This window comes from Caretta caretta, chromosome 3, assembly GCF_965140235.1.
Source record: "Caretta caretta isolate rCarCar2 chromosome 3, rCarCar1.hap1, whole genome shotgun sequence".
Taxonomy (NCBI): domain Eukaryota; kingdom Metazoa; phylum Chordata; order Testudines; family Cheloniidae; genus Caretta; species Caretta caretta.
Window position 1 is genome coordinate 152,756,252 of NC_134208.1, and position 23,152 is coordinate 152,779,403.

Here is a 23,152-nt window from a genome sequence, read left to right on the forward strand (position 1 = left end):
GAATATATACATCAGATATAACACTGGAAAAATACTTGAGACTTTCTGGAAGGAAACTAGAACAGTGAATTACAACTAATCAGCAGCTATGAAGTTTCAATGTTTATTTCAATAAAACAAAATGCATTTCAGAATCCTGTGCCAGAGACTGGATATGCATTCCAAAACTGGACAATTCTTTCCTGCTTGCATTCTAACTTCCTAAATGGCTGGAACAATTTATGTCCAGTGAGCTAGTGTTTTGACTAAGAACTTTTACATTACCAGGCAATCAATAAATAATAACACTAATAATGAGCTTCTAGAAAGCAGTAAGGTGCTTTGGGTGAAATTCATCCCCGTATAGAAAGCCAGCACAAGACTACACTCCATTTAAGTAACACCTAATGTCAGGAGTTCAATGCTCCATAGGCATTGTATTGTCCCTCAACAGAGGGTGAATTTCACCCTTTGTGAATGTATATGCCTTTCCACTACGAAGTTAAAAATGCTTTTGGCTCACACCTGATTTTCCGCAATTATTTAAATCCATATAATATTGACATAACATAACATTCCTACAATCTTCCTTGGGATTTTGTTGACTAAGTAATTAGTTCTCCTTTCTCAAACTCTGTAATTTATGCTGGCAAGTGAGGTTAAAAAACCCTCAAAATTGATTTCTTCAACTGTAACTCCAGACATTGCCTCAGCGGTGTTTCGCAAAATCTCTGTCTTGAGAAATCTGATTGTTTTAATCTTAGTTAAGGCCTTATCTACACAGGAAAATTTTATCAGTTATACCAACAGTTATGCCAGTATAATAACTATACCTATAGAGATATAGTTATATAAGTATAGCACCCTTCCCTTCTTCCCATCTCCAGTGGACAGTTATCCTGGTACCTGGGTAGGGTTTTTATTTTTTTTGACACATCCAGGGTGACATAGGGTGAATATATTCAGGAAAAACAATGAGGAGTCATTGTGGCACCTTAGAGACTAACAAATTTATTCGGGCATAAGCTGTTGTGGGCTAGAACCCACTTCATTAGATGCATGGAGTGGAAAATACAGGAGCAGGTATAAATACATGAAAAGATTGCAGTTGCCTTACCAAGTGTGAGGTATTTTCCACTGTATTTTACACTCCATGCATCTGATGAAGTGGGTTCTAGCCCACGACAGCTTATGCCCAAATAAATTTGTTAGTCTCTAAGGTGCCACAAGGACTCCTCATTGTTTTTGCTGATACTGACTAACAGGGCTACCACTCTAAAACCTGTATTCAGGAAATTATTCTTCTCTACCTTGATGCTCCCACAAGAAAGTTGCACGAATGCAGCAAGATAAGAATAGGACCTTTGGGCATTTTGGACTAGACTCCCATTAACTCTTACAGGACCAGGATTTGACTCTGATTCTCTCTTCATGAAGCACAGCATGCATCATAACACAGTTTTTCAGGCCCCCCCCCCTCTGTTGTGATAACTATGCCAGCCTCAAATGCATATTTGCCTGTTCTCCCACAAGTTTCCATGCTTTCTTCCACAACTTCCATGAGCAAAACTTTAAGACCACAATTCTATCACCCTTCAAAGACTTACTTCTCTTGTGACATCTACAAAAACTCAGCCATACAATAATGGCTAGGTTAATGTGGCAATTAGGAATAGCTGATTTTATTAAGTTTTTTAAAAGGGGAGATGATTTCGTACCATCAAACACCATCGAGCTGTGCAATCACGCAGCTGTCTGAGCTTATTTTCATTACGCTCAACTTCTTTTTTGCTTTTCCTTTTTTTGTTTGTCACATTCACTTGCTGTGTCTTGATTAAGCTGCCCTTCAGAGACACTATTACTAACCAGAGATTTAAAGAAAATATGATTTTCTTCAGATGTTTCATGTGCCAGGTGGATGAAAAGAGACTGAAGTCTTGGCAATCCCCAAACAGGATATTAATAGCAGATGAGGACACCTGGGATTCATTCTTTAGGTGTCCTTGACTTATAAAGCACCATCTTCTCTTTGAGTGAGAGTATGTGTGTGCATATGTGTGTGTGTGCAGTGGCAGGGAGAAGGGAGAAAATGAATATGCTGATGGACCTCAGGCTAAGAAACAGCAGCTCCAAAAATAAAAATACAATATACTTAATATAGTGTTTGAAACCATTAAAACCAACAACATAAAATTTTAGAATTACGGTATTACTCCATCCCTAACTCAGACAGAGTACTGCATCTGCTAAGGAATGCAGGAGTTCTCCTGCCAGATGAGACTATGTATTGCAATACCCAGGAACGAGGGTAATCTGACTGGAATAGTAGCCTTAACCTTCAATATTCTTTCTTTGTGGGTCTAAACCTTACTATTAGTTGACTAAAGCTTTTTCTAAGCAATAGTTCTGATTTTCCATTGTCTTGCAACTTCTGTCACCATTTTCACTAGTGCAAAGTGGGTATAAAACCCTGCCACTGGTATGAGTGGAGAGATCTGAGGCGATAGTGTTTTACACCCACTTTGTACTCACATAAAAGGCTGTGTAAAATGTAAGGCATGGACAATCTTGACCAATACTTTATTCTTTGCCTCCTCTTATTGTTAGCCCTTAACACTTCTTCTTGTGCTACTGCCCCCACACAACTCTCACTGCCTTACTCTATCATTGGCAGTATTACAATGTATTGTGAAAATGATATGTGTTATGTATAAAAATTAATTATACTGTAATTTCATTTTCTAATAGTAGCACTTTGGCCTCACTGAAGAGTATGATTGCCTTGGATATCATACGATCTCATGCATTAATCAGCTTCACCATAACTTCAGAGAAGTTTCAGAGAAGGCAGACCAATGAAACATCACAACATTCCTGAGGGTACGGTTGCACAGTCAACATCACATGCACATAATCCACCCACCTAGCCTTTTTCATTACTAGAGGGCCTGTTGTTTGCTTGCACAGCTATTACTCCCACATGAGTTTGCCTTTCCTCTCCCAGCTTCAATTATAGCGTTAGCTGATTTCTGGACAGACTAAAAGGAACAGCTGCCTCCCTTTGGGCTTTCAAATACCATTTGGTCTAAATTTTTCCTCAGGAAAAATTAGACCAAATAGTGGTATAAACATCCCAAGTAAAACAGACATGTATAGTGAAGCACTGGAAATCTTTACTAATCTTATATGCGTCTACTGGTACATGTGCCTATTGCATGCTTGCGTGTGAGCAGCTCTTTTAATCACTAAACTCAGCAAGAATAGACCCAGCTTAATTTTCCTTGTACAGATCATATTTTCTAAAGTCTCCTGAATGGGCCAAATTCTTCGCTGTTCTAATTCCACTGAAGTAGTGCTCCCAGCCTCTTCGCTACCACTTGATTGGGGATTCTGACCAGCAGTTTGTGCAGTTGCAGACCCTCTCACCCTGCCCCCGAAAATCTTTCACAAAAGAGTGGGAGAGAACTGTTGTGCAGCACTATTTTTCAGTGTGCTGGGAAAAGAGAATTCCTGCTGTGGGGATTCTCTGTGGATAGGATCCCCTGTGCAGTGGAATTGTGATAGTATCTTGGTCTTTGAGGTTTTCTAGTAGGGCTTCCAGACTTGACCTGGAGGATACTCCCTCCCTCCCTCCCTAAACTGTACTATAGGTGCTCATCCTATGCCCTGAACACCTCATCCATAAGTTAAAAATCAGAATAAACAAGGAACTGCACATAACTACATCCACCTTAGATCAGCCTCTCCTCGACAACCTTGGAGAGGAGAGAAAATCAATGGCCTTTGCAGCATGCCCAGAAGGTTAATAATGCTGGGCTCTGGCAGACCAAGTGGGGAGCAGGTTCCAAAGCCAAGGACCCCTCACAGATGGCATCCTGCCAGCAGCTCCTTCTCATTTATATTAAGGTAGCTCCAGCTCAAATACGTCTCCTGATCTCATTTGTGGTAGCATACTACAGGCACAGAGGCAATCTCTCAAGTGACCAGATCCCAAACCATTTGGTGCTTTATGAGTTAAAAAACCCAACATGTTGAAGCCCACCTGGAAGCTTATTGGAAATCAGTGCAGATCATGGAGTAGTAAAAGAACAAAAGGTTAGAAGTTTATAGAGATTCTTGCACTCAGAGGTTTGGACTATATGACCATACCCTACAGTTTTATTAATTATTATTATTATTATTCATGATGGTCCAGATTCTGCCTCCTTTCCTCATGTTGAGTACCACCCTGCAATCAGTGGAACTACTCACAGAGTAAGATACTATTCAACATAAATCAGGGTGGCAGGATTTGATTCTCTGTGGTGCAACTGCAGAGAGGAATTAAAATAGAGGAATGCTAACTGCAGTATCTTATTACTGATATTATAGTCATTCTGCAGTTAAACTCCCACTGACTCCTAGGATGTTTTTCCTTTATCTTTTTGTGAAATCAACAACAGCAACCACAAAAGCCTACCAGCAAAAGTCACATTGTGAATTTCTTTGCTCAGTTCCAAGTGCCTTATGTCTTTTTCAAAATGCTGATGTATTTGGGAAGTGGTTGCAGTATTTTGCATACCTTCTATTGCAAAATACTGCAATACTTCCAAAAGAAAGTTAGAATGAGAGGGTAGTTATGACACACAGGATACAAATTTAGGTTACAGCCAACTACTGTCAATATCACTGTATATAATCAAACCATGTGAAATGGGTTTTACATTGCACCAAGTGGCTTACCAGGAGGTTTCCCCAATGACCTCTGTGGTGCATAGTTTTATATTATTAAGTGTAACTTGGAAATAGAAGAAACTGATATTGATGGGATCTGTTCTTCATTTTGCACATCAGCTCAGCCAGGAATGTTTTAAGGAAACCAAAACAACAATAAAAGTGAATTAAAGACCTAGCTGCAGGCCCAGATGACTATTATTGCCCCTATCAGGTTTTTCAGTATAATTTTGGCAGGTCAGTAACCTTACGTGGCATCATTAATGTTGTTCTGTCTGAATATGCAAACTATGAATTAGCCAGGCTTAACTGGAAAATTGTTTCAGACTGCTTAACTATGTAAAGTGGCCTAATTGCTCTGATTTAGCTACAAAAACCAGAATGTAACTTTCTTGACCCTAGGGTTTTAATAATTGTCTGAGAGGTGCTAATAGGCAGGTTTATTAATAGAGGTGATCTGAAAAGGCCCTGATAGGCTGAAGGAATAGCTCAATATAACCTACATTATAATACCACAGTACTAGACTTCATATGCCCAGCATGTAGTTATTAAAAAAAAATCCTTCTGGGAAAGTGGTTTTGCACTATAATCTCTCTCTTAAGCCTCCGGCATTCTATTAATATTTTAAAACTATTAACAAAGTAGCCTAAGTTACAGCCTGTGATCCTGAGTTTATGAAGCGATCCATGAAGGTGGACGCTCCCATCAGCGTGGAGTTCAGCTGTGTACACTCACACAGATCCTTTTATAGGATTGGCTCCTAGAAGCCTAGGCAATACATGAAAAGCATTTATAACCACAAAATGAGAGTTTGTCTGCCTATCACTTGAAAAATACCAGATCAACTGAAACTAAAGTTAGTACAAATTGATACTATTAAAAAACCAAACCAACAAAAAACACACCTAAAGTGAGGACTTGATTTCCAAGTTTCAGCCCAGAGTGAGTTATTAGGAAAAATTCGTTGTATCTTAGAGAAAACTGCATTTACAGTGAATTGGAAGCAGATTCTAGACTAATAATAATAATAAAAACAGTAACAACAACAGTAACAATAATAATAATACTATCTTGGACTTTCATTCAAGGATCTCAAAACACTCTACAAAGATGGCTATTATTCCCATTTTACAGATGGGGAAATTGAGGTGAGAAGTTAGATGTCTTGACCAAGTTATCACAGTGAGACTGCAGTAGAATCAGGAAGAGAAACCTACAGCTCCTTCATCCCAGCCATCCACTCTAATCACTAGAACAGCAACATTTTCACAGTAATCAAACTTTAGGCAACTAAGTTTGTTTACAAGACTGTACTTTTTAGTAATGGCAGTGACCTTGCTTTAGAAAAAATTAAAGCTTTTAGAAAAGGGTTTTTTAATGAAAAAATCCACAATCTGTATGTTTAAATCATGCTATGTCACAGGAAATTTAAAACAAACAACAACAAACAAACCAGTAAAGTCTTCTAAAGGGTGTCCTTGGAAACAGGTAGAGGGAAAAGGGATTTCTGTTCTGATTTCTGAAAGGAGCCTTTTGGCATCTTTATGGATGTTTATTATCAGAATTACCTGCGGATTGCAGGTATGTATCTTCAAGTTCAGCACAGCTCTACTGATCTGTGCATAGTGGCAGCCAGTGATCAAAGGGCTAGCTATTTTCTGCTACTGATCCATTCACTTCTATGCTTTATACATGATAATGGACACCAAGTGATGGTGATATTCTTCAGTGTTAATATTGAAACAGTAAATAAAAGCAATTTTGATTACCTCAGTACAGGGTTTGATAAAAAAATGATTTAACAACAAATATTTGTAAAAGCTGCAAAATCACAATTCTGTTCATGTTTTTGTCAACAGTTTTGGGAAAATGAAAAGCAAACAATACTGCAGTCAAAGCCAACACTTTCCTCTAGATTCTGCTGGGATCCACTAAAACAAATTAAACATAGTCTCTCAAAGTGTGCGGTTCTCATTTTGGGCCTGTAAAACAGCATTTTGCTGGTACATACTGCCTAGCAAGATACTCTACGGGCATGTGCTACATGGGAATACTCAGGAAATTTAAGCTGAATGAACTAAAGTTGTGAATTTAAAGCACCCAAACCCCAGCGTGGATGCTGTCATTCAGAAGTAAAGTGGTCTTAGTCTACAAGTGGGAGTTCTACCAAAGCTCTGAAGCTTAAAGCTATGGCAATGCTCTGAGTGATTATATTGCCGGTCTGTAGAAAAGGATTCTTTCTCTCAGGACCAGTGAAGATTTCCCCAGAATATAGCCTGGCTGTTTGGGCTGAGAACTAGAGAAAGCATTTGCCCCCCAGGAATATTAGAATCCTACAGTGTTGTTTCTTCTGAAAAGAGCTAGACAAAAAGGTGTTTTCCTCCTGGTGCAGAGGGATTTCTCTTGAAACCCTGAGATTGTCTAATTTTGTTCTTTTGTTTAACCACTCACCCTTCTCATATGAGTCTCACATTCCTACTTATTAATTGTACAAGGGTGGTGCACAAAGGCCCGATCAGTACTGGGGCCCTGTTGTGCTAGGTCAGAGGTGGGCAAACTACGGCCCGCGGGCCACATCTGGCCTATGGGACTGTCCTGCCTGGCCCTTGAGCTCCCAGCTGGGGAGGCTAGCCCCTGGCCCCTCCCCTCCTGTTCCCCCTACCCTGCAGCCTCAGTTCGCCACACCGCCAGCGCTCTGGGCTGCGGGGCTGCGAGCTCCTGCCAAGCAGCACAGCTGCAAGAGGTGCAGGCCTGCCCTGGTGCTCTAGACTGCACGTCGGTGTGGCTGGCTGTGGACGGGAGGCGCAGCTGCCTGTCCTGGTGCTCTGAGCGGCATGGTAAGTGGGCGGGGAGCGGGGTGGGTTGGATAAGGAGCAGGTGGTCCCTGGAGGGGGCGGTCAGGGGACAAGAAGCGGGGTGGGGTGGGTGGATGGGTTGGGGGTTCTGAGGGGGCAGTCAGGGGGTGGGAAGTAGGAGGAGGTGGATGGGGGTGGGGGCCAGGCTGTCTGGGGATGCACAGCCTTCCCTACCTGGGCCTCCATACAGTATCTGAACCCCGATGTGGCCCTCAGGCCAAAAAGTTTGCCCACCCCTGTGCTATGTTCTTTACAAACACACAGGTAAGCGCACTCCCTGACCCACACAGTTTACCATCTTTCTAAACCACACAGTATTTGGATATTTTCCCCATCAGATTCTGGATTGCAAATTCTAAACACCTTTCAACAGGGCTGTGTTCCACTTCAGATAAGTGACAGCTATTATCTAAACCCCCAAATCAAGAATATATTTGGCTTTCACATTATGAAATTTCTAATAATCAAAGTTTGTACTTAAAATGACCAGATCTCCTGTCATCAGCTGGGAACTAGTCTTAAAGGGACTTTTATTAGTAATGGGTTGGCTAATTTTAATCAGAAAACAGACTCTTGTTACATGTCCCTGGTGTGTTATGAATGTATGTTAAAACCAACAATTATTTAGATAGATAAGGAAATTAAAACAAATCTACTTACTTATTTTATTTCTTACTTCATTTACTTTTTCTCCGAGAGATTTTGCTTCAGCAAACCTAATGACAGAAACAGAGTAACAGGTGGAGTTACTCAAAACTACAGCTAGAGGTATTTGTTGAGAATAAATTTTCTAACAAATCAAGACTGTATTTCTGTTTGCAAATTAGCTGCAAACTCATTACTGTGAACAATTTATTATCCGTAAGTAGAGTTGGTCACATTTTTTTAGATGGGACAGATTTCTATTGCAAAAGGCAATTTTGTTCAACTTGAATGTGTCAATTTTGACAAAATTTTTGACTGAAAAAAGTCTAAATTAATCATTATGACTTTCTTGTTTTGTTTTGATAGTGTCAAAAAGTTTCATTTAATTTTGTTTTGACTTTTATATTATATGGAAATATTACTTTTAATATTACATGCAATATTTAATATGGTAATATAACACAAAAGTAAAAACAAAATGAACTGAAACAATGTCAAACTGAACTGTTTTTACTTACTGAAACAACATGCTTTTTACCTTATCAAAACTAAATGATTCGATGGTCACAAACTGAAATTTTGTGGCTTCTTTGTTTCATAAGAAGTTATGAAATTGTAGCTTTTCATTCCAATTCAGAAGAATTAAAAAAAAAAAAAACCCAAAATGTCAGAATATCTTAGGGAACAGAAATTCCGATGTCTATTTGTAAAGATTCACTGAATAGTTTGGATGAAAATTTTTCAGCTTATGAGCTGTGTGCAAACTGCTGACATCACTATTCATTATTTGTGATGTGTAACTGGTCACCCAAGTCACATAGTAAGGCTCCCTAACAAAATTTTAGACGGGAGAATAAGAAATGATGAATAGTGGAAATTATTAATACTCGTTTGTCCACAGATACCCTTCTTTGTATGCAAATGCAGGTATTCAAACAAAAAACCCAGCCAGAATCCAAACATTTGTTGAACTGAAACCCATCCATATGAAAGCTTTCACACAGTCAATGAAAAGGGGCCTGAACATGGTGGAACTGAATCAATGACTTCAAAATTCAAATCAATGTATGGAAACATTATTTTTGTAGCATTCAACCAGCTCTATGCATAGCTGGAAAAGAGGTTTCAAATATGTGACATTTCCCTCAGTTTATTTCATACTCTGTCAAGGATTATAACTGATAAACACCCATAAATTAAATACCTTTTCTTTCAAGCAAATTTTTGTCCTTAATTTTCTTTTGCACTGTTCCAGTAATACAACATTTTCCTTTTACTTAATACTACACATTTGTACCCTCCTTATACTGGCACAGATTGAGGTCTTCTAGTGTTACCATCTTGGGATAGTGGTTTGACGGAAAAATTGACCTTGGTCAATACTTGGACGGGAGACCAAGGACAACCCAGCCAGCTGCAGGAAGTGGTGTTGGTGATTCAGTAAATGGCTTTTCCCTCTGTTTTTGTACTGAGCTAATTAACCCTCATGTTTCTAGGGAGTGTTGAAAAAGAAAACTGAGGCTTTGACCACTTGTGGTAATTAAAGATCCCAGGGAACTTTTCGCAAGAGTAGGGATGTTAACCCTGGTGGCCTGGCCAAGTTCTAGAACTGGTAATAACATTCCTACAGCAAGTTTCAATTGTTTTTAACCTTAAGTCCTAAACTGGTGTGTGGTATTTCTATGTCTGCTTAAATTGTCACTTTATTCTGTCATGAAGATGACTGCATTTCAGCGGCAGGTGAGTGATTCCTGCATGTGTAACATATGTACAGCTATTTTGGGCCCTTCTGGATGTGATATCATAACACAATGAATAACACTTTTAGTGCTGTACATTTCCAAAGCACTGTACAAACATTAACTAAACAAACCCTATAACACCCTTTGGAGGAAGGTATTGGCACCCCAATTTTAAAGGTGGGGAAACTGAGGCACAGAGCAGTTACATGAATTGCCCTAAGCCATGCAATGAGTGTAGTGCAATTCATAAGTTCCTAGCTCCTAGCCTTTTGTTCAAGCATCTATACCACACTGTCTTCATGTAGTCTTCACAGTAGCTTCTCCGCATAAACGTACAATGGTAGTAGTTTAAGTCATGTAAACAATGGTAAAATTAGTTGACTGTTGGAGTGACAGGTGAGACTGTAAGCTCATTGAGGCAGGGGATATCTTTTTGTTCTCTGTTTGCAATGCATAGCACAATGGGTTTCTGGTCCATGACTGGGGCCTTTAGGTAATTACTATGGTGACACAAACAAACAATTTCCTTATTTCTTATTTCATGAAAGATGACTGCAATGCTTAACTAATAACACTAACAATGTTTCTAAATTAACTAAGTTGAAAAATTCCTTGTTATCCCCTAAGGATCACATCCTCATGTATTATTCAAAATAATCTGCAGTAATTGGTTTCTGCAATCTGCAGTGGTTTCTGTTCAGCCAGAAATGTGATGTAAGGCAGTATTCCTTTTCCAAAAAACTAACAATTAGCATTCTCAACAAACTTGCTTCATCTATATCCTTACAAGGTGCCCATCACCATGATATCTGAGCACCTCCCAAAAAGAGCAGCCAAAAGATAGGATCCAGTAAGTGGACTAAATTTCTCCATCTTCCCTAGGAGGCTGCTAGAATTTTCCTACCCCCTGCTTCCTTTGCCCTTTCTGTTAAACAGGTTGCAGTATCCCAGGCTGTTTGTGCTATTACTGCATCAGTTGACAGAATCACTAGCCTGCCAGTATCTAACCCTGCAATTTGTAAAGCTATTTAGGGTACATGGTATACAAAATACACTCTGTAACACCAAATTTATTCTATTTTCATGGTAAAGGAAATTATCTCTATATTCAATGGAACAGTTGAAAAAGTCCTGAGGGATTTGAGGTATATTACAGGAAAACTCCATTGTAATAATCAAAGAAGGAAATAAATACCAGAGGGGTGATTTGCTGTATCAAGGTTGTTGTGGTGCGGCACTAGACTTGTTGTGAAATTCTGAATGGTTACTTAGATGTGTATAGTGATTCCTTGCAGGGTTTGGAGGCAAAACTACTGTACTTGACAGTTAACGGAGCCTTCCGCTGATCTGGATGAGCCCTGCTCTAGCAGAACCTGCTGCGGAAATCCACAAGTTGTATTTCTGTCTAGCTCAAACAGCAGTGATGTAGAGTTAAGAAATATTGCTTTCCCACGAGGGAGATGTGGTTTGGGTAACTGCCCCATCTTAATTAGTCAATTTCCCCCTCAGACTAAGTATTTTGGACCACCACATTCACATTTGTTCATGCTCACTTACTGTTAAAGCTGAATTCAGCATGGATAAGTATCCTCTACGAGAAGGTTCCTTGACACTTGCTATTTATGACACAAGTAGGGAGAAGCCTTAGAAACATTCACTTGCCATCTTCTGTTTTTATAAGCTACTGTATTTCCATGAGCATTGACTTAATACAATCAAAGGGATCTCCTGCAGTCTGGGCAGAGATCTAAGAGAAACCTCCAAATGGCCTCTTTCTCTCTCTCCTCCCACCCTTGGGCCAAATCCTGAGTTCCTTACTCACTGTTTCTTAATCTGTACTCAGGTAAAACGCCTATGATTGAGTAAAAACAAAACAAACACTTCTGGGGTCAACCCACTCATTGAATTATGGAAAAAGTGTAGTTTCTGATTTTTTTCCAAGAAGAAATCTAGCATAAGGGTGCTCTCAAGGGAGATTGATCATCAGTATGTGAACATTAATGTTTACTGGTCAGTTAAGCAACTGTATTCGTGCAGTCCATAGGAAATTCACATGTAGCCTGAGTGAGTTCCCTCACTCACAGTTCCCTCAAGAAGACTGTTGTTGCTGAGACAGGGATTTTAGTTGCCATCATAAGTAAAACTCATAGGGTGAAATCTTTGTCCCATTGAAATGAATGGGAGTTTGGCCACTGACTTCAATGGTGCAAAGATTTCATCCTTAAAATGCAAATATGACATATCCTAAATAATTTTTTTTGAAATATAAGTCTCTGTTTAATTAGTCAGTGTAAGAGCTGACTCTCTTGGAGGCCATCAAATGGGAGAACGAACACACTTAATTTAGCACTCATTTATTACAGGCTATTAGGTGGCACAGCTCGATTCCGTTAAGGATTATTCCAGACTCAATCACCATGGGCCAAATTCAACCCTTGGTAAGTACTGACCACAACAGTTAAACCAGGAGTGAATTTGACACTGTGGTATCAAAGCATATTAACAAAAGCTTGTCAGTTGAGGAGAAAAGGCAAAAATGGCTTAAGTTGGCAGATTGGAAAGTTGAGACTTAAAGAGGAAAATAAGTGGAAAATCTGATGTAGGAGAACGAAGAAACTGAGAGCTTGTCTACATGGTGTGTTTCAAACGGGACCACCAGCAGGGTCCATACAGCCCAGACAGTGCAGGGCACACTAGTGTGCACTAGAATTTACACCTCTGTGGCACACATTAATGAACCATGTGGAGAAGCCCTCAGACCAGCTTTACATTATACCTCTAAATTACAGTGAGATCTTGTAATTGGAAACATATGCTGGGGCTGGGTTTAGAATGTCTGGTGCAGCATGGGAGGCTAGACTGTAGTGGTTCAAATGGGACGAGTTTTCATGCATGTTTCACTGGAAAATGAGATTTAAGATTCTTCTTCACTTCAAGGAACGGATGCTAAGCAAAGCCTCTCCTCTCCTCAATGCCTTGGAAGGCACAGACATTAGTAAGCTTTTTGGAGGTCTAGCATAGGAAGTCAAAGGCCCGGAACTCTGCCTCTGTGTGGTTACAAATATAGGCATTTAGGCAGTGCCAGTGGGCAGCAGCAGTTTTCACTTTAGAGGACAGAAATGAATAGCAACTGTTTTGTGCCAGATGCATACATGTCTGCAGGAGTGCCCCTTCTACCTCATGAAGCCACTTGTTTAGTGTTCCCCAAGGCCAGCTGAAGTGAAGGGGCAGCTAAAGTCTATTGAAATGAAGAAACCCTACATTCAGTTTCTCACTTGAACAGTGACTCATTGTGTGACCTTCATCAAGAAACAAATCCTTAATGTACCTCAGTTTCCCCATCTGTAAAAACTGGGGAAAGACATAGTGACACACCCCTGGGAAGTTCTTTGTGGTTTACAGATGAAAAGCAATATTTACAAAGTTTAAAATACATATTTCCCTTATGCACCTTGTTTTAAAGGAGCACCTGATTTTTCTTGTATTTCAGTTACACGAAGGCACCTCTAGAAAGCATCTATATAGCTGGCTCCCAGTGCCCAAAACATTTGAATTGTTATAGTTAGTGTTACAGTCGAGCTTTTAATTTTATGTTAACTCACAACCAACACAAATAATATAACTAAAATGGAAATGAAAAGAAAAGAAAATTCACCCAATATAAGGTAAAAGAGAGGGGAAAAACAAGAGAAAAAAGAGAAGAAAAAAGCAATTAAAATATAAATACATTTAATCAAATGCTGCCATGATATGACAGAAGTGGTTATGCTACTGTACACAAAACTATGAGCATGAGAGGCTTGCATATACGGGAAAGGTATGGTAACCTTTAAATATGTGTTGTGCATAAGATCTTTACTGTGCAATTTGCAACTGGTGGTTCAGCAGCTGCATTCCAAATTACAGACTTGAGATGAATCCATTTTTAACAAACGTAATAAACTTTGAGCTTCAAATCTCGTTTGCTAAAGTCCACTGCAAACAGCATGAGAAATGATTTCCAAATGCATCAAGAGTCCCACAGCACTTGTGAATAATGACAATTGCTATTTATTAGAAATGGGGTACCCCAAGAGTGTGGGTCTGAATTCCCTTGAAATTTGGGGAAATATGAATCTGGTACCAAACTTTGTGGTTTGGGCCCATCTCTACTATATATTCAGAATATAAAAGGAAATATGCATTTTCCCTCACAATGCTTTATGTCAGAGAAATTGATAAAAACATGCATTAAGTCCACGAAATCATGGTCTGGATTTACCACTGTGTTACTCCAATTTTATGTTGATGTAATGCCACTGAAATCTTTATTTATAAACTGTTTTATTAGTTCTTGAAAGGAAGAGATGCAAGGAATGATCACATTAAATGAACAATTTGATCTATTTATCATCAGAATACAGACATTTCTAAACAGGATAGTTCAAATAAATACTTATCTACTTCTTACACTCCCATCATCTTGGTACTTGAGCGTCAGAGAATAGAAGATGTAGACATAAGAATGAAGTTATGCAGTTCAGAGAAGGTGAACAAAAAACTAATAAACAGTGAGTTTCAGAATAAAATGCAGAGAGGAGAAGGAGATAACCTGGGGCCTGATTTTCAGAGATAATCTGAAGTTAATGGAAATGGCAGGTGCTCAGTGCCTCTGAATATAAGGCCTTTGGTGCACAGGAGGTGGGAGACCACTCTAAGGATGAAGCCAGGAAGGGGAGGAGATAAAAGGAAAAGTTGGGAGAGAGACACAGGAATATAAAAAGTGAGAAAGGTATTATAGATCCACCTTCATACCTCTGATCACCTCCCAAATGCCTTGTTTGTCATTGAACGCTGTGGGTATGCTGTGTATATATGCCACATGCAGAAGTGGGAATGACATAACACTGTTGGCCAGTTGGCATTATCTGATATTGTGCTATAATTTCCAGGATTATCACTGTCTTCCTTGCTGTGGATTACTACTTTTAATATGCTGCTCTTCTCTAGTCCCTTCCATCCGAAGAGCTCAAAGTGCTTTACAACATTAATATGTGCGGGAGGAAAGTATTGTTATTTCTATTTGAGAGAGATCGGCACAGAGAGGTTAAAATGACTTGGCCAACAACACACAGAAAATCAGTAGTAGAGGACTAGAACACAGGTTTCGTGAGTCCCTTTGGTATCTTAATTCAGTGCCTGAGCCTATAAAACTCTTTCCTACAATGGAAATTATATTAATGAAAGTAGTGGTCACATGACTCCAACTTCCTTTACATAATTCAAAACTATCAATGCCATCCTGCCATCTATATTCTCTAGAGCTTGTGAGAGAAGAACAGTAATGCTCTGTGACCAGCCTGATTGCTCCTTATATTCTATTCTATTCAGGTTCTTATATAATGCCCCCAATCACCTGATGGGCAATAAATCTTTCCCGCAGGCATAGATTGCTGCTGCCCCAAGTTTAAGTTTGAAGCTTGAAACATAGTTCACAAGAGTCATTGTGAGCCCTTAAAGCCATGGCTGTGGCTGTATCTAAATGTGACACTCACTCACCTCTGTTTAAGAAGCTGTTTGTTGTCCTCGATGGTTATGCTGTCCACATAATCCCTCTTGAAAATTTCAAAAGCCTCCTGACGTCCAAGTGACATTTCTCCTCCTGATCCTGCCCACAAAATAAGTCAGAACTGGCTCAGTGGCAGCTGAAGATAGTTCACATTTGCTTTATTACTGTTGCAGACAAATATTACAGCAAGCCAGCATACAAGTCCTTTAGCAATCAACAGTCAGTAACCAGACTCCAGCTTCTGCCAAGAAAAAAGGTATTTTGGAAGCAGGTAAATCTTTTACTGACAAATTTCATTGATTTACTTCATGTGGGCATCTTCAAACCTGAATTCTTAATTTTTCAAAATTATTTTAATGCTCCCTTAAATAAAACCAGAGTCTAAAAAAAATCTAAGTATGGCAAACAATGGCAAGTGAAAACACTGGTATTTTCATAATGGCAAATTGCAAATTTTTCTGCGTTCCTCTTTCATTCCCCCATTGCTGGTTTCCAGTTACCATTACTATGCAATGCCACAGAGCACGTTATGTCACATTTTAGCGCAAAGACCACACACTGAATATTTTCAGTTCACATGTGGAGAGAGACTTTGGGCTTTATTTAACTGTACATAAACGTTAACTTCCTTCAGTGACAGGTCAGGTACTGAACACACAGAAATGGGCTGAATCCTGCACAGCACAGTTGCACTATTGAGTATATAAGTGTAAGGAGAAAAGAGAGGAGGACACAAAACACCAGAAAACTATGCATGATAGCGTGATGCCTTGTCTCTGCAGACATGCACATTCTCTGCCTTTGCTCTAACACTTTGTCCCCCTTTTTTGTATATGTCCTACGCTTTCATGAATAAGAAAGCAGGAACACAAGAGGGTTGAGACTTACTACACTACTTGCCACACACTATTTGCCCCTAAGCATAGCTCCAATTACACGTGTATCTGAATACAATAACCATGCTCCCCTGTCTGTCCATCAGAGGGATCAATACGAATTTAGCATCCAAAGCTGATTTCTTTATAAACACTATGGAAAAGTCTCATATAGAAACTGCAAATCTGCCATAGTAGCCAGCTATTACACATTAGCTCTCAGTGCTAATTGGCCCACAGCTCCCTATAAGCAGTTACTGAGCTTGGTATCACCTATTTAGAAATTCAAAGTTTTAAGGTGATTCCAAGCTGACATAATTATCTTATGTTTATTTATTTATGTGTCAATAAATACTAATGAAGACAGGGTGAGATTCCCAGTGAAGCACATGAGAACTGTGCAGGGAATGGAGGTGAAGTGGAGGGGATGGAATCCAGCACCCACACTGTGGGAAAGACACAGATTAGCTAAGCAACCTCTACATCGCTACTAATCCATCCTCTAGGTAGGAACAGGGGCTACAAGCCCTATACATTCCCTACGGGGAGGCTTGTAGCCACTTGATACTCTTCACTTGTGTCTTTTCTCTGGCCCATCCTCAATTCCTCCTCCTTAGTGGGTCATACAGAGCTAGCATGAAGCCCAACTCTCTTACGTATAGAAGATGTGGAGCCTTCTGGAATGCCTGTTCCAAATACCATCCAATGAAGTATGGAAGTTCTGCTGCACAGCAGTCTTTCAGAACACCTATGATACTGGGTTAATATCACCTATTATATATACACATGTAAAATATCATGGCTGCATGCTTTGTTAGTTACTTTGATTTAAATGTAAGGGAGATGGACATCATTGAAACTTAAGTCTGAACAGATCTTGAGACAAGCTGAATTAAGTGTATTTGAACCCAGCCCAGCTTGCATGGAAAACCTTTGTATTAAAATTAGCTGGCCCTTATTCTGATACCCCTAATCATGCTGAGTATACCTTATTCCATGATTACTGCCTGCAGACCGAGGCGCTATTTAGCATGAGAGAAGGTAACAGCATCTACCTCTCAGTGATGAACAACCAGGACTAGGGTGACCAAATGTCCTGATTTTATTGGGACAGTCCTGATATTTGGGGCTTTGTCTTATATAGGCGTCTATTGCCCCCTTGTCTTGATTTTTCACACTTGCTGTCTGGTCACCCTAACCGGGACAACAAGTAAAAAAATAAAGTTTTCACTAAAAGTATACTCCAAAATATTGTCTTAAGTTTTAATCAACATTAACAGCACATCTGCTGCTAATTTAAAAATTTGCCTTGAAAAAATAGCCCCAGAAGGAACAACTGAATGGCAAAGCATGCAGAAATGCACCACCTTTTTCAAAAAGAGAAGTTAAAACGGAGAGACTCAGTGCAATCGACACATCTGTACAGCCCAAGTGAGCAGAAGGGGATACAAAGGGATATTTTGTATGATAGTGACCTGAAATGATTGCTCCTCTTTCATGTCTGCCTTGAAGCAGCAGTTTAGTTTTACAAGTGAGATTTTATATTGTTTTCTTCCCATCGCCAGCATTAAATCTAACCTGCAACCTGAACTGGATGCTAGATCTGCTCTTTTTTTGTGCGTGTGCGTGTGTGTGTGTGCAGAGCTTCAGTGTGCTTGAGTTAGGCGCAGCAAGCCTCCATGACATGCACAGCTGAGTCCAAGAAAAACAATGCCACATCCTTACTGTTGGGTACTGCTGCAACCTAAGGACCTCAGTCCCTCTTGCAACACCCCCATCATTGCTCCAGATTGTATACCCACCCCATCACTGCCAAACTCACATGAAAAGAATCATCATGGTCACCTGGACTCTTAAACAGAGCTGATTTGCAGGAAAACTGTCTTGTTAGACAATCTCTTTTAACATAAGTGAAAACTAGTTGCCCAGGATTCTTGGGAAGATCAAAATTTCTGGTTTATTGATTATTCTGCCATAATAAAATACAGAAATATATTCAACAGTAAATAATTGTATTCTGAAAATGGTGTCCAAAGAGAACTATTAGGAGATGGGACAAGCCATTAAGGCTTGGACAGAAAAACCAGGAGTGTAGGAAATAAGTGTCTAGACATAATGCAAGCAGAAGACAGTCTGCAGAAGAATGCTGGGCCTGAGGAGAATGATGGAAAGACTTTTGGAGGCAGGGAAGTGAGGGAAATACAGCAGAGTCAGCAGAAGAAATCAAGAAACTGCAAAGAACATGGGGAGCTTGATGGGCTGGTAGAAAGATATTATTCCCTCATGGCTAAGCTTTTGTTCTATTCAGTAATGAAGATGAATATGGTTTCCAAGTGGACTCCTTTTCCCACTCCTGATTCTGTGCCTTCTTCCATGCTACCTGTGATACTCGGAATGAACTCCAATTTCACTAAGCAGTCTCCCACTCTACTTTCACTTCCATGAGGAAAAGAACCCGATCATTGCTGGTATGGTATCCCTGTTTGAGCTTGCAGACTGCATAAGGCATTGCTTTCTGTTTTGTAGATTTTTCCCTGATGTAAAGTGGTATGTACGTCTATATCAATATGTTTGCAATATTGTTGTAACCACATTGATCCCACAATATTAAAGAGACAAGGTGGGTGAGGTAATATTTTTTATTGGACCAGCTTCTGTTGGCTGAAAGAGACAAGCTTTTGAGCTACAAAGAGGTCAGTGCAGCTCATCAGCTTGCCTCTTTCACCAACAGAAAGTGGTCCAATAAAAGATATTCCCTCACCCATCTTGTCTCTCTATAGCACAATGCATAATAACAATACTAATAAAAACATAACTGGGAGAAAAAGCAGTCCATAATGGTAAACTATTGCTGACAAGTTAACTAAACTGCTCAGTTGTAACTACTGATGATGTGAAAAACAAGTTCTTTTACTGTTACTAGACCAGTTGTTCTCAACCTTTTTTCATACTATGACCCGATATTTTCCCTTAGAACTATAAAGAAAGGGAGGGTGGTCACAACTCACAGGTTGAGAACCTCTGTACCTATGTTGAACAAATCATTACAATGCCAATGGGAGTTATGCAGTGAAAGCAACAAAAACAGGGGTTGAGATTATCCCACAAGGGTCTAAAATTTGCCCTTAGATATCTCCATGTAATTCCACTGAGAAAGTTCCATTGACTAAGGACAGAATTTGGTTCAGGGGTTTTTACATAAACCATCTAATCTGTATGATTTAGACTTGATGTTTTACACTTGGAGATGGGCCTAAGCCCTATAGCTGAGGTTCACAGCTCATACACATTTTTTATTAGCAAGAAAATCATACATTCCTCTGAAATTTGGGGAAGTTCAGACTTGGGTCCAGATTTCAAATTCCCAAGATTGGGGGTGTACGAGTCCACGGTTTTGGTTCTGCTCATTACTGTTCCAGATCTGGAATTTGGATTTGGGGTGTTGGTTCTGGCCCATCTACATTTCCGATGCAATCCAATTACATGTTTGGTACATAAATACAAATTCTTTCAGCCAAAGGGTTTCCCCTCCTTAAGAGTACAACATGAAACAAGAACTGAATTGAGCAAGAACTGAAAAGTTTGCTGTATGCTAGTTCATCCTGGGACAAATCCTTGAAGTCAATGGTAGTCCTTCCTCAAAACAGACTGAATAAAATTGAGTAAGGCCTCAGGTGCTGGTTCATTATCTCTTGAAGTGATGCCAAACAATAAAAATGATTCCAGCACTCAGCCACGTCTATATAGGTCAGCGTTCTACAAATACTGTTAGTCAATAAAGCCTTATTCAGATGACATAAATCCAGTTTTGCCAATCAGGAAACTAATTTAAAGATCAAAGTTTCTTTATGCTATGACGACATATATCAAATGCTACTCACAGCACTACTAAACAGCAAGTACTTGGCCCCGTGGTCAAATAAAATATGGATCACAACCTCCAGTGGGGGAGATGTTTTAAAATAATGCGCAAGTCATCATCAGTGCTAATACCAACGGGACACAGCCTCCTTGCAAATCGAGAACCACCCAGATCAATCTCTGGCAAGGTGCTTAAGGTGGTCTGGTTGTAAATTCAGTTTATATTTATCGCTGGCAATCTTCTTGTGTCACCAAAGCTTTTCATTCCCACCTAATCACCGGCCATGTAACAGCATTCCTTGATACACGTGCTTCAGAAATTTGTTAGTTTTCTGTTCTAATAATTTCCATACCAAGGAAGCAGCTGAAATTGAACCAGTGCTGATGGAGATGGCTGCTGGGTTCAGCTTCTTAAATCCTCATTTCTGATCTTGTCCTGCCACTTGTTTTTGATATGGAGCAGTTGATGAAGACTACGAGAACTGAAAATATCAATCCAGTGTTCTTCAGTCTGCATCAGTGCCCACAGTGTCATAGATGGTGCTGGAGGATGTTCAAAAGATGTGGATGCTTGTAAAGCAGCAGCAGCAGCCATGTCTTGGGCTGTTCAGTTGGTCTCCAGCTTGCTGTGAAGCAGTGGATCTACAGAACCACAGTTACACCAACTTTGTAAATGTGGGCATTCTGGTGCCCATGTGCTAAGAGCAAAATAAGCTGCCAGCCTTATTCATGTTGACTGGTATCCATTGCGACTATTTAAAGAGTAAGTGTGAGTAGGTGTGTGAGTAAAGTGAACAGAGTTGAATGCCTAGTTAATGGCCAAAATTTCTAAATATGGACGATAAAGTTAGGCTTCTAAATCTGTATTTAGGCATCTAAATAAGCAGCCTGACTTGCAAAGGTGCTGAATGCTAATAAATCCTTTTGAAGCCAGTTTTAAGGGCTCAGGTTTGAAAATGTGGTTTTGAAATGTTTAATTTCTTTCAGTGTTGCCTTATAGGACTGTAAAGATTGTCAGAATTAGGAAGGCAACTTCAAGAAGCAACAGAGAAGCACATTAGGGTGCTGAGTCATATCCACCAGCTTTAAAACGAAAAGGAGAAGTTTATGTTCTATAATCACAACAGAAGGAGCTTCATAAAACTGAATTTGTGAATTCAACAGAAAACATTTACAGGCCCCTTTAGCTAATTTGGAAGGTTTGCTAAATGACAACATGGATAGATGTTGTGGAATTGAGTGAATGAGATGCAATGAAATTATCTACTGCCCCAGGGGAACTTGCTTTTAAATCTAGCACAACAGAAAAAAGTTTTCAATTTAGATACTAAATAATGTGCCTTCGTCATATGCTTAAACAACAGTTTACAGTTTTAAGACCTCTCTCCTAGGCTGGAAACAAAATAAATAAGAAAAACAAAACATTCACCCCAATAAAACAAAAAAAAACCCCACCACCAAAGAAAACAAACAAAAAACCACAACAGGCTTTTCCCCATTGCTATCACATGTAATATTTTATGGTGTAATAGGATATCCATATTTTTTACTTACAAGTTAAAATTAACAATTCTATTTCCGTATTTGTATAACACCTACTAGGATGGCATGTTGGTCCATGATTAGGGCTCCTAGGTGCTACAACAATACAAATAATATGGTAATAGAATTAATAATAATAAGAAAAATAATAAAAGTGATTTCAATTTAATTTTCAGGTCACAGGCAGGAGAAAAGAAATTTAGAATGGATATCTGTAACTCTCCTCCACTGCTTTTGCAGTATGCTACGTAACAGAATGGCAGTGTTTGTTTGAAACCTCCCACCTGGTCATCAGGTATTGATTGTGCTAGGAGAAATTGAAGTGGGTTCTGCAGACTCTCTGAATCAGGTTGCTTATTATCCAGCCTGGATATGAAAGAGATGGAAGTGATTCTCTGGGGAGAGAGGTTCTTGGGTGTAGGCTAAGCCAACCTGATGGAGGAACCCTAGGAGCAGCCAAGACTGGGGATAAAGTTTGAATGTATATTGTTGTTAATTTGTTAAGAAAGGCAAACTCCAGGAAGAGGGTGAGTTTCTGATTCTTCATATGCATTTACTGTGGACTTTGGTTTAGAGAAGGTTGAGAAAGGCATCTGCTCATGCATCCCTTTTGGAAATTGGGTGAAAAGTATATTTTGAGCCTAAATCTTGCCATTTTTACCTATTGCCCAATCCTTGAAGTCAATGATTGCCAAAGTTTTCACTGGTTTCACTGAGTTTTCACTGAGATTAATAAAACCATAATTTGCCTTTGATTCAGGCAAAACACACATTGTAGGGAACATGGGCGCTGCCTGAGTAAGGATTACAGGAAGGGGCCCACTTCAAATCGTTAAACTTCCTTCTGGAGACAGTTCAAGTGATGGATCTGTGCTTGCCATTACACATTTACACTTATCAAATACCAACAAAGGAACTATGGCCACTTTTCAAAGTATGCTGAAGACAATTTGAAATGTCTTTTATAGTCAAACAGAAAGTGTTAGACATGTTTGCACGTAATGTTAGACATGTTTGCATGTAAGCATAATTCATTGCATTGCCACAAGGATCCCTTGGATATTATCATGTTTATCTGCTTAGCATGCAAAATAGTAAAGGTTTTACTGAGCTGGAGAATAATGAACCAATAAAAAATAAATACTTTATAAAACAAAAAACTAGCAGAAATATTCCCCTGATGTAAATCTCAGCTCGCTTCTGCATGAAGAGCATGTGTAATACATCTGGTTACCTTCACTGGGCTACACTTCAAAAACAGGAAAGACATGAACCATGGTACTCCGGAAGTGGTATACAGCAGAACATGGAGTCTTTATTAAAGTTAAAAGCATCAAATGACAGTGCCCAGACACAATGAGCTGAATGAAACTCGGGCACAATCTAATTTC

General features: G+C 39.5%; 1 protein-coding gene across 1 annotated transcript in view; it reads right to left on the reverse strand.

The window, feature by feature from the left end:
* The window catches only part of KIF6 (kinesin family member 6), a 284,325-nt gene that overhangs the window by 67,190 nt on the left and 193,983 nt on the right, over positions 1 to 23,152 (reverse strand). Inside the window, exons 14-15 of the mRNA XM_048843480.2 lie at positions 15,474 to 15,582; positions 8,209 to 8,264 (exon numbers count right to left, since the gene is read on the reverse strand). Of these exons, the coding sequence (XP_048699437.2) occupies positions 8,209 to 8,264; positions 15,474 to 15,582 (165 nt within the window). The remainder of the gene's footprint in view (positions 1 to 8,208; positions 8,265 to 15,473; positions 15,583 to 23,152) is intronic.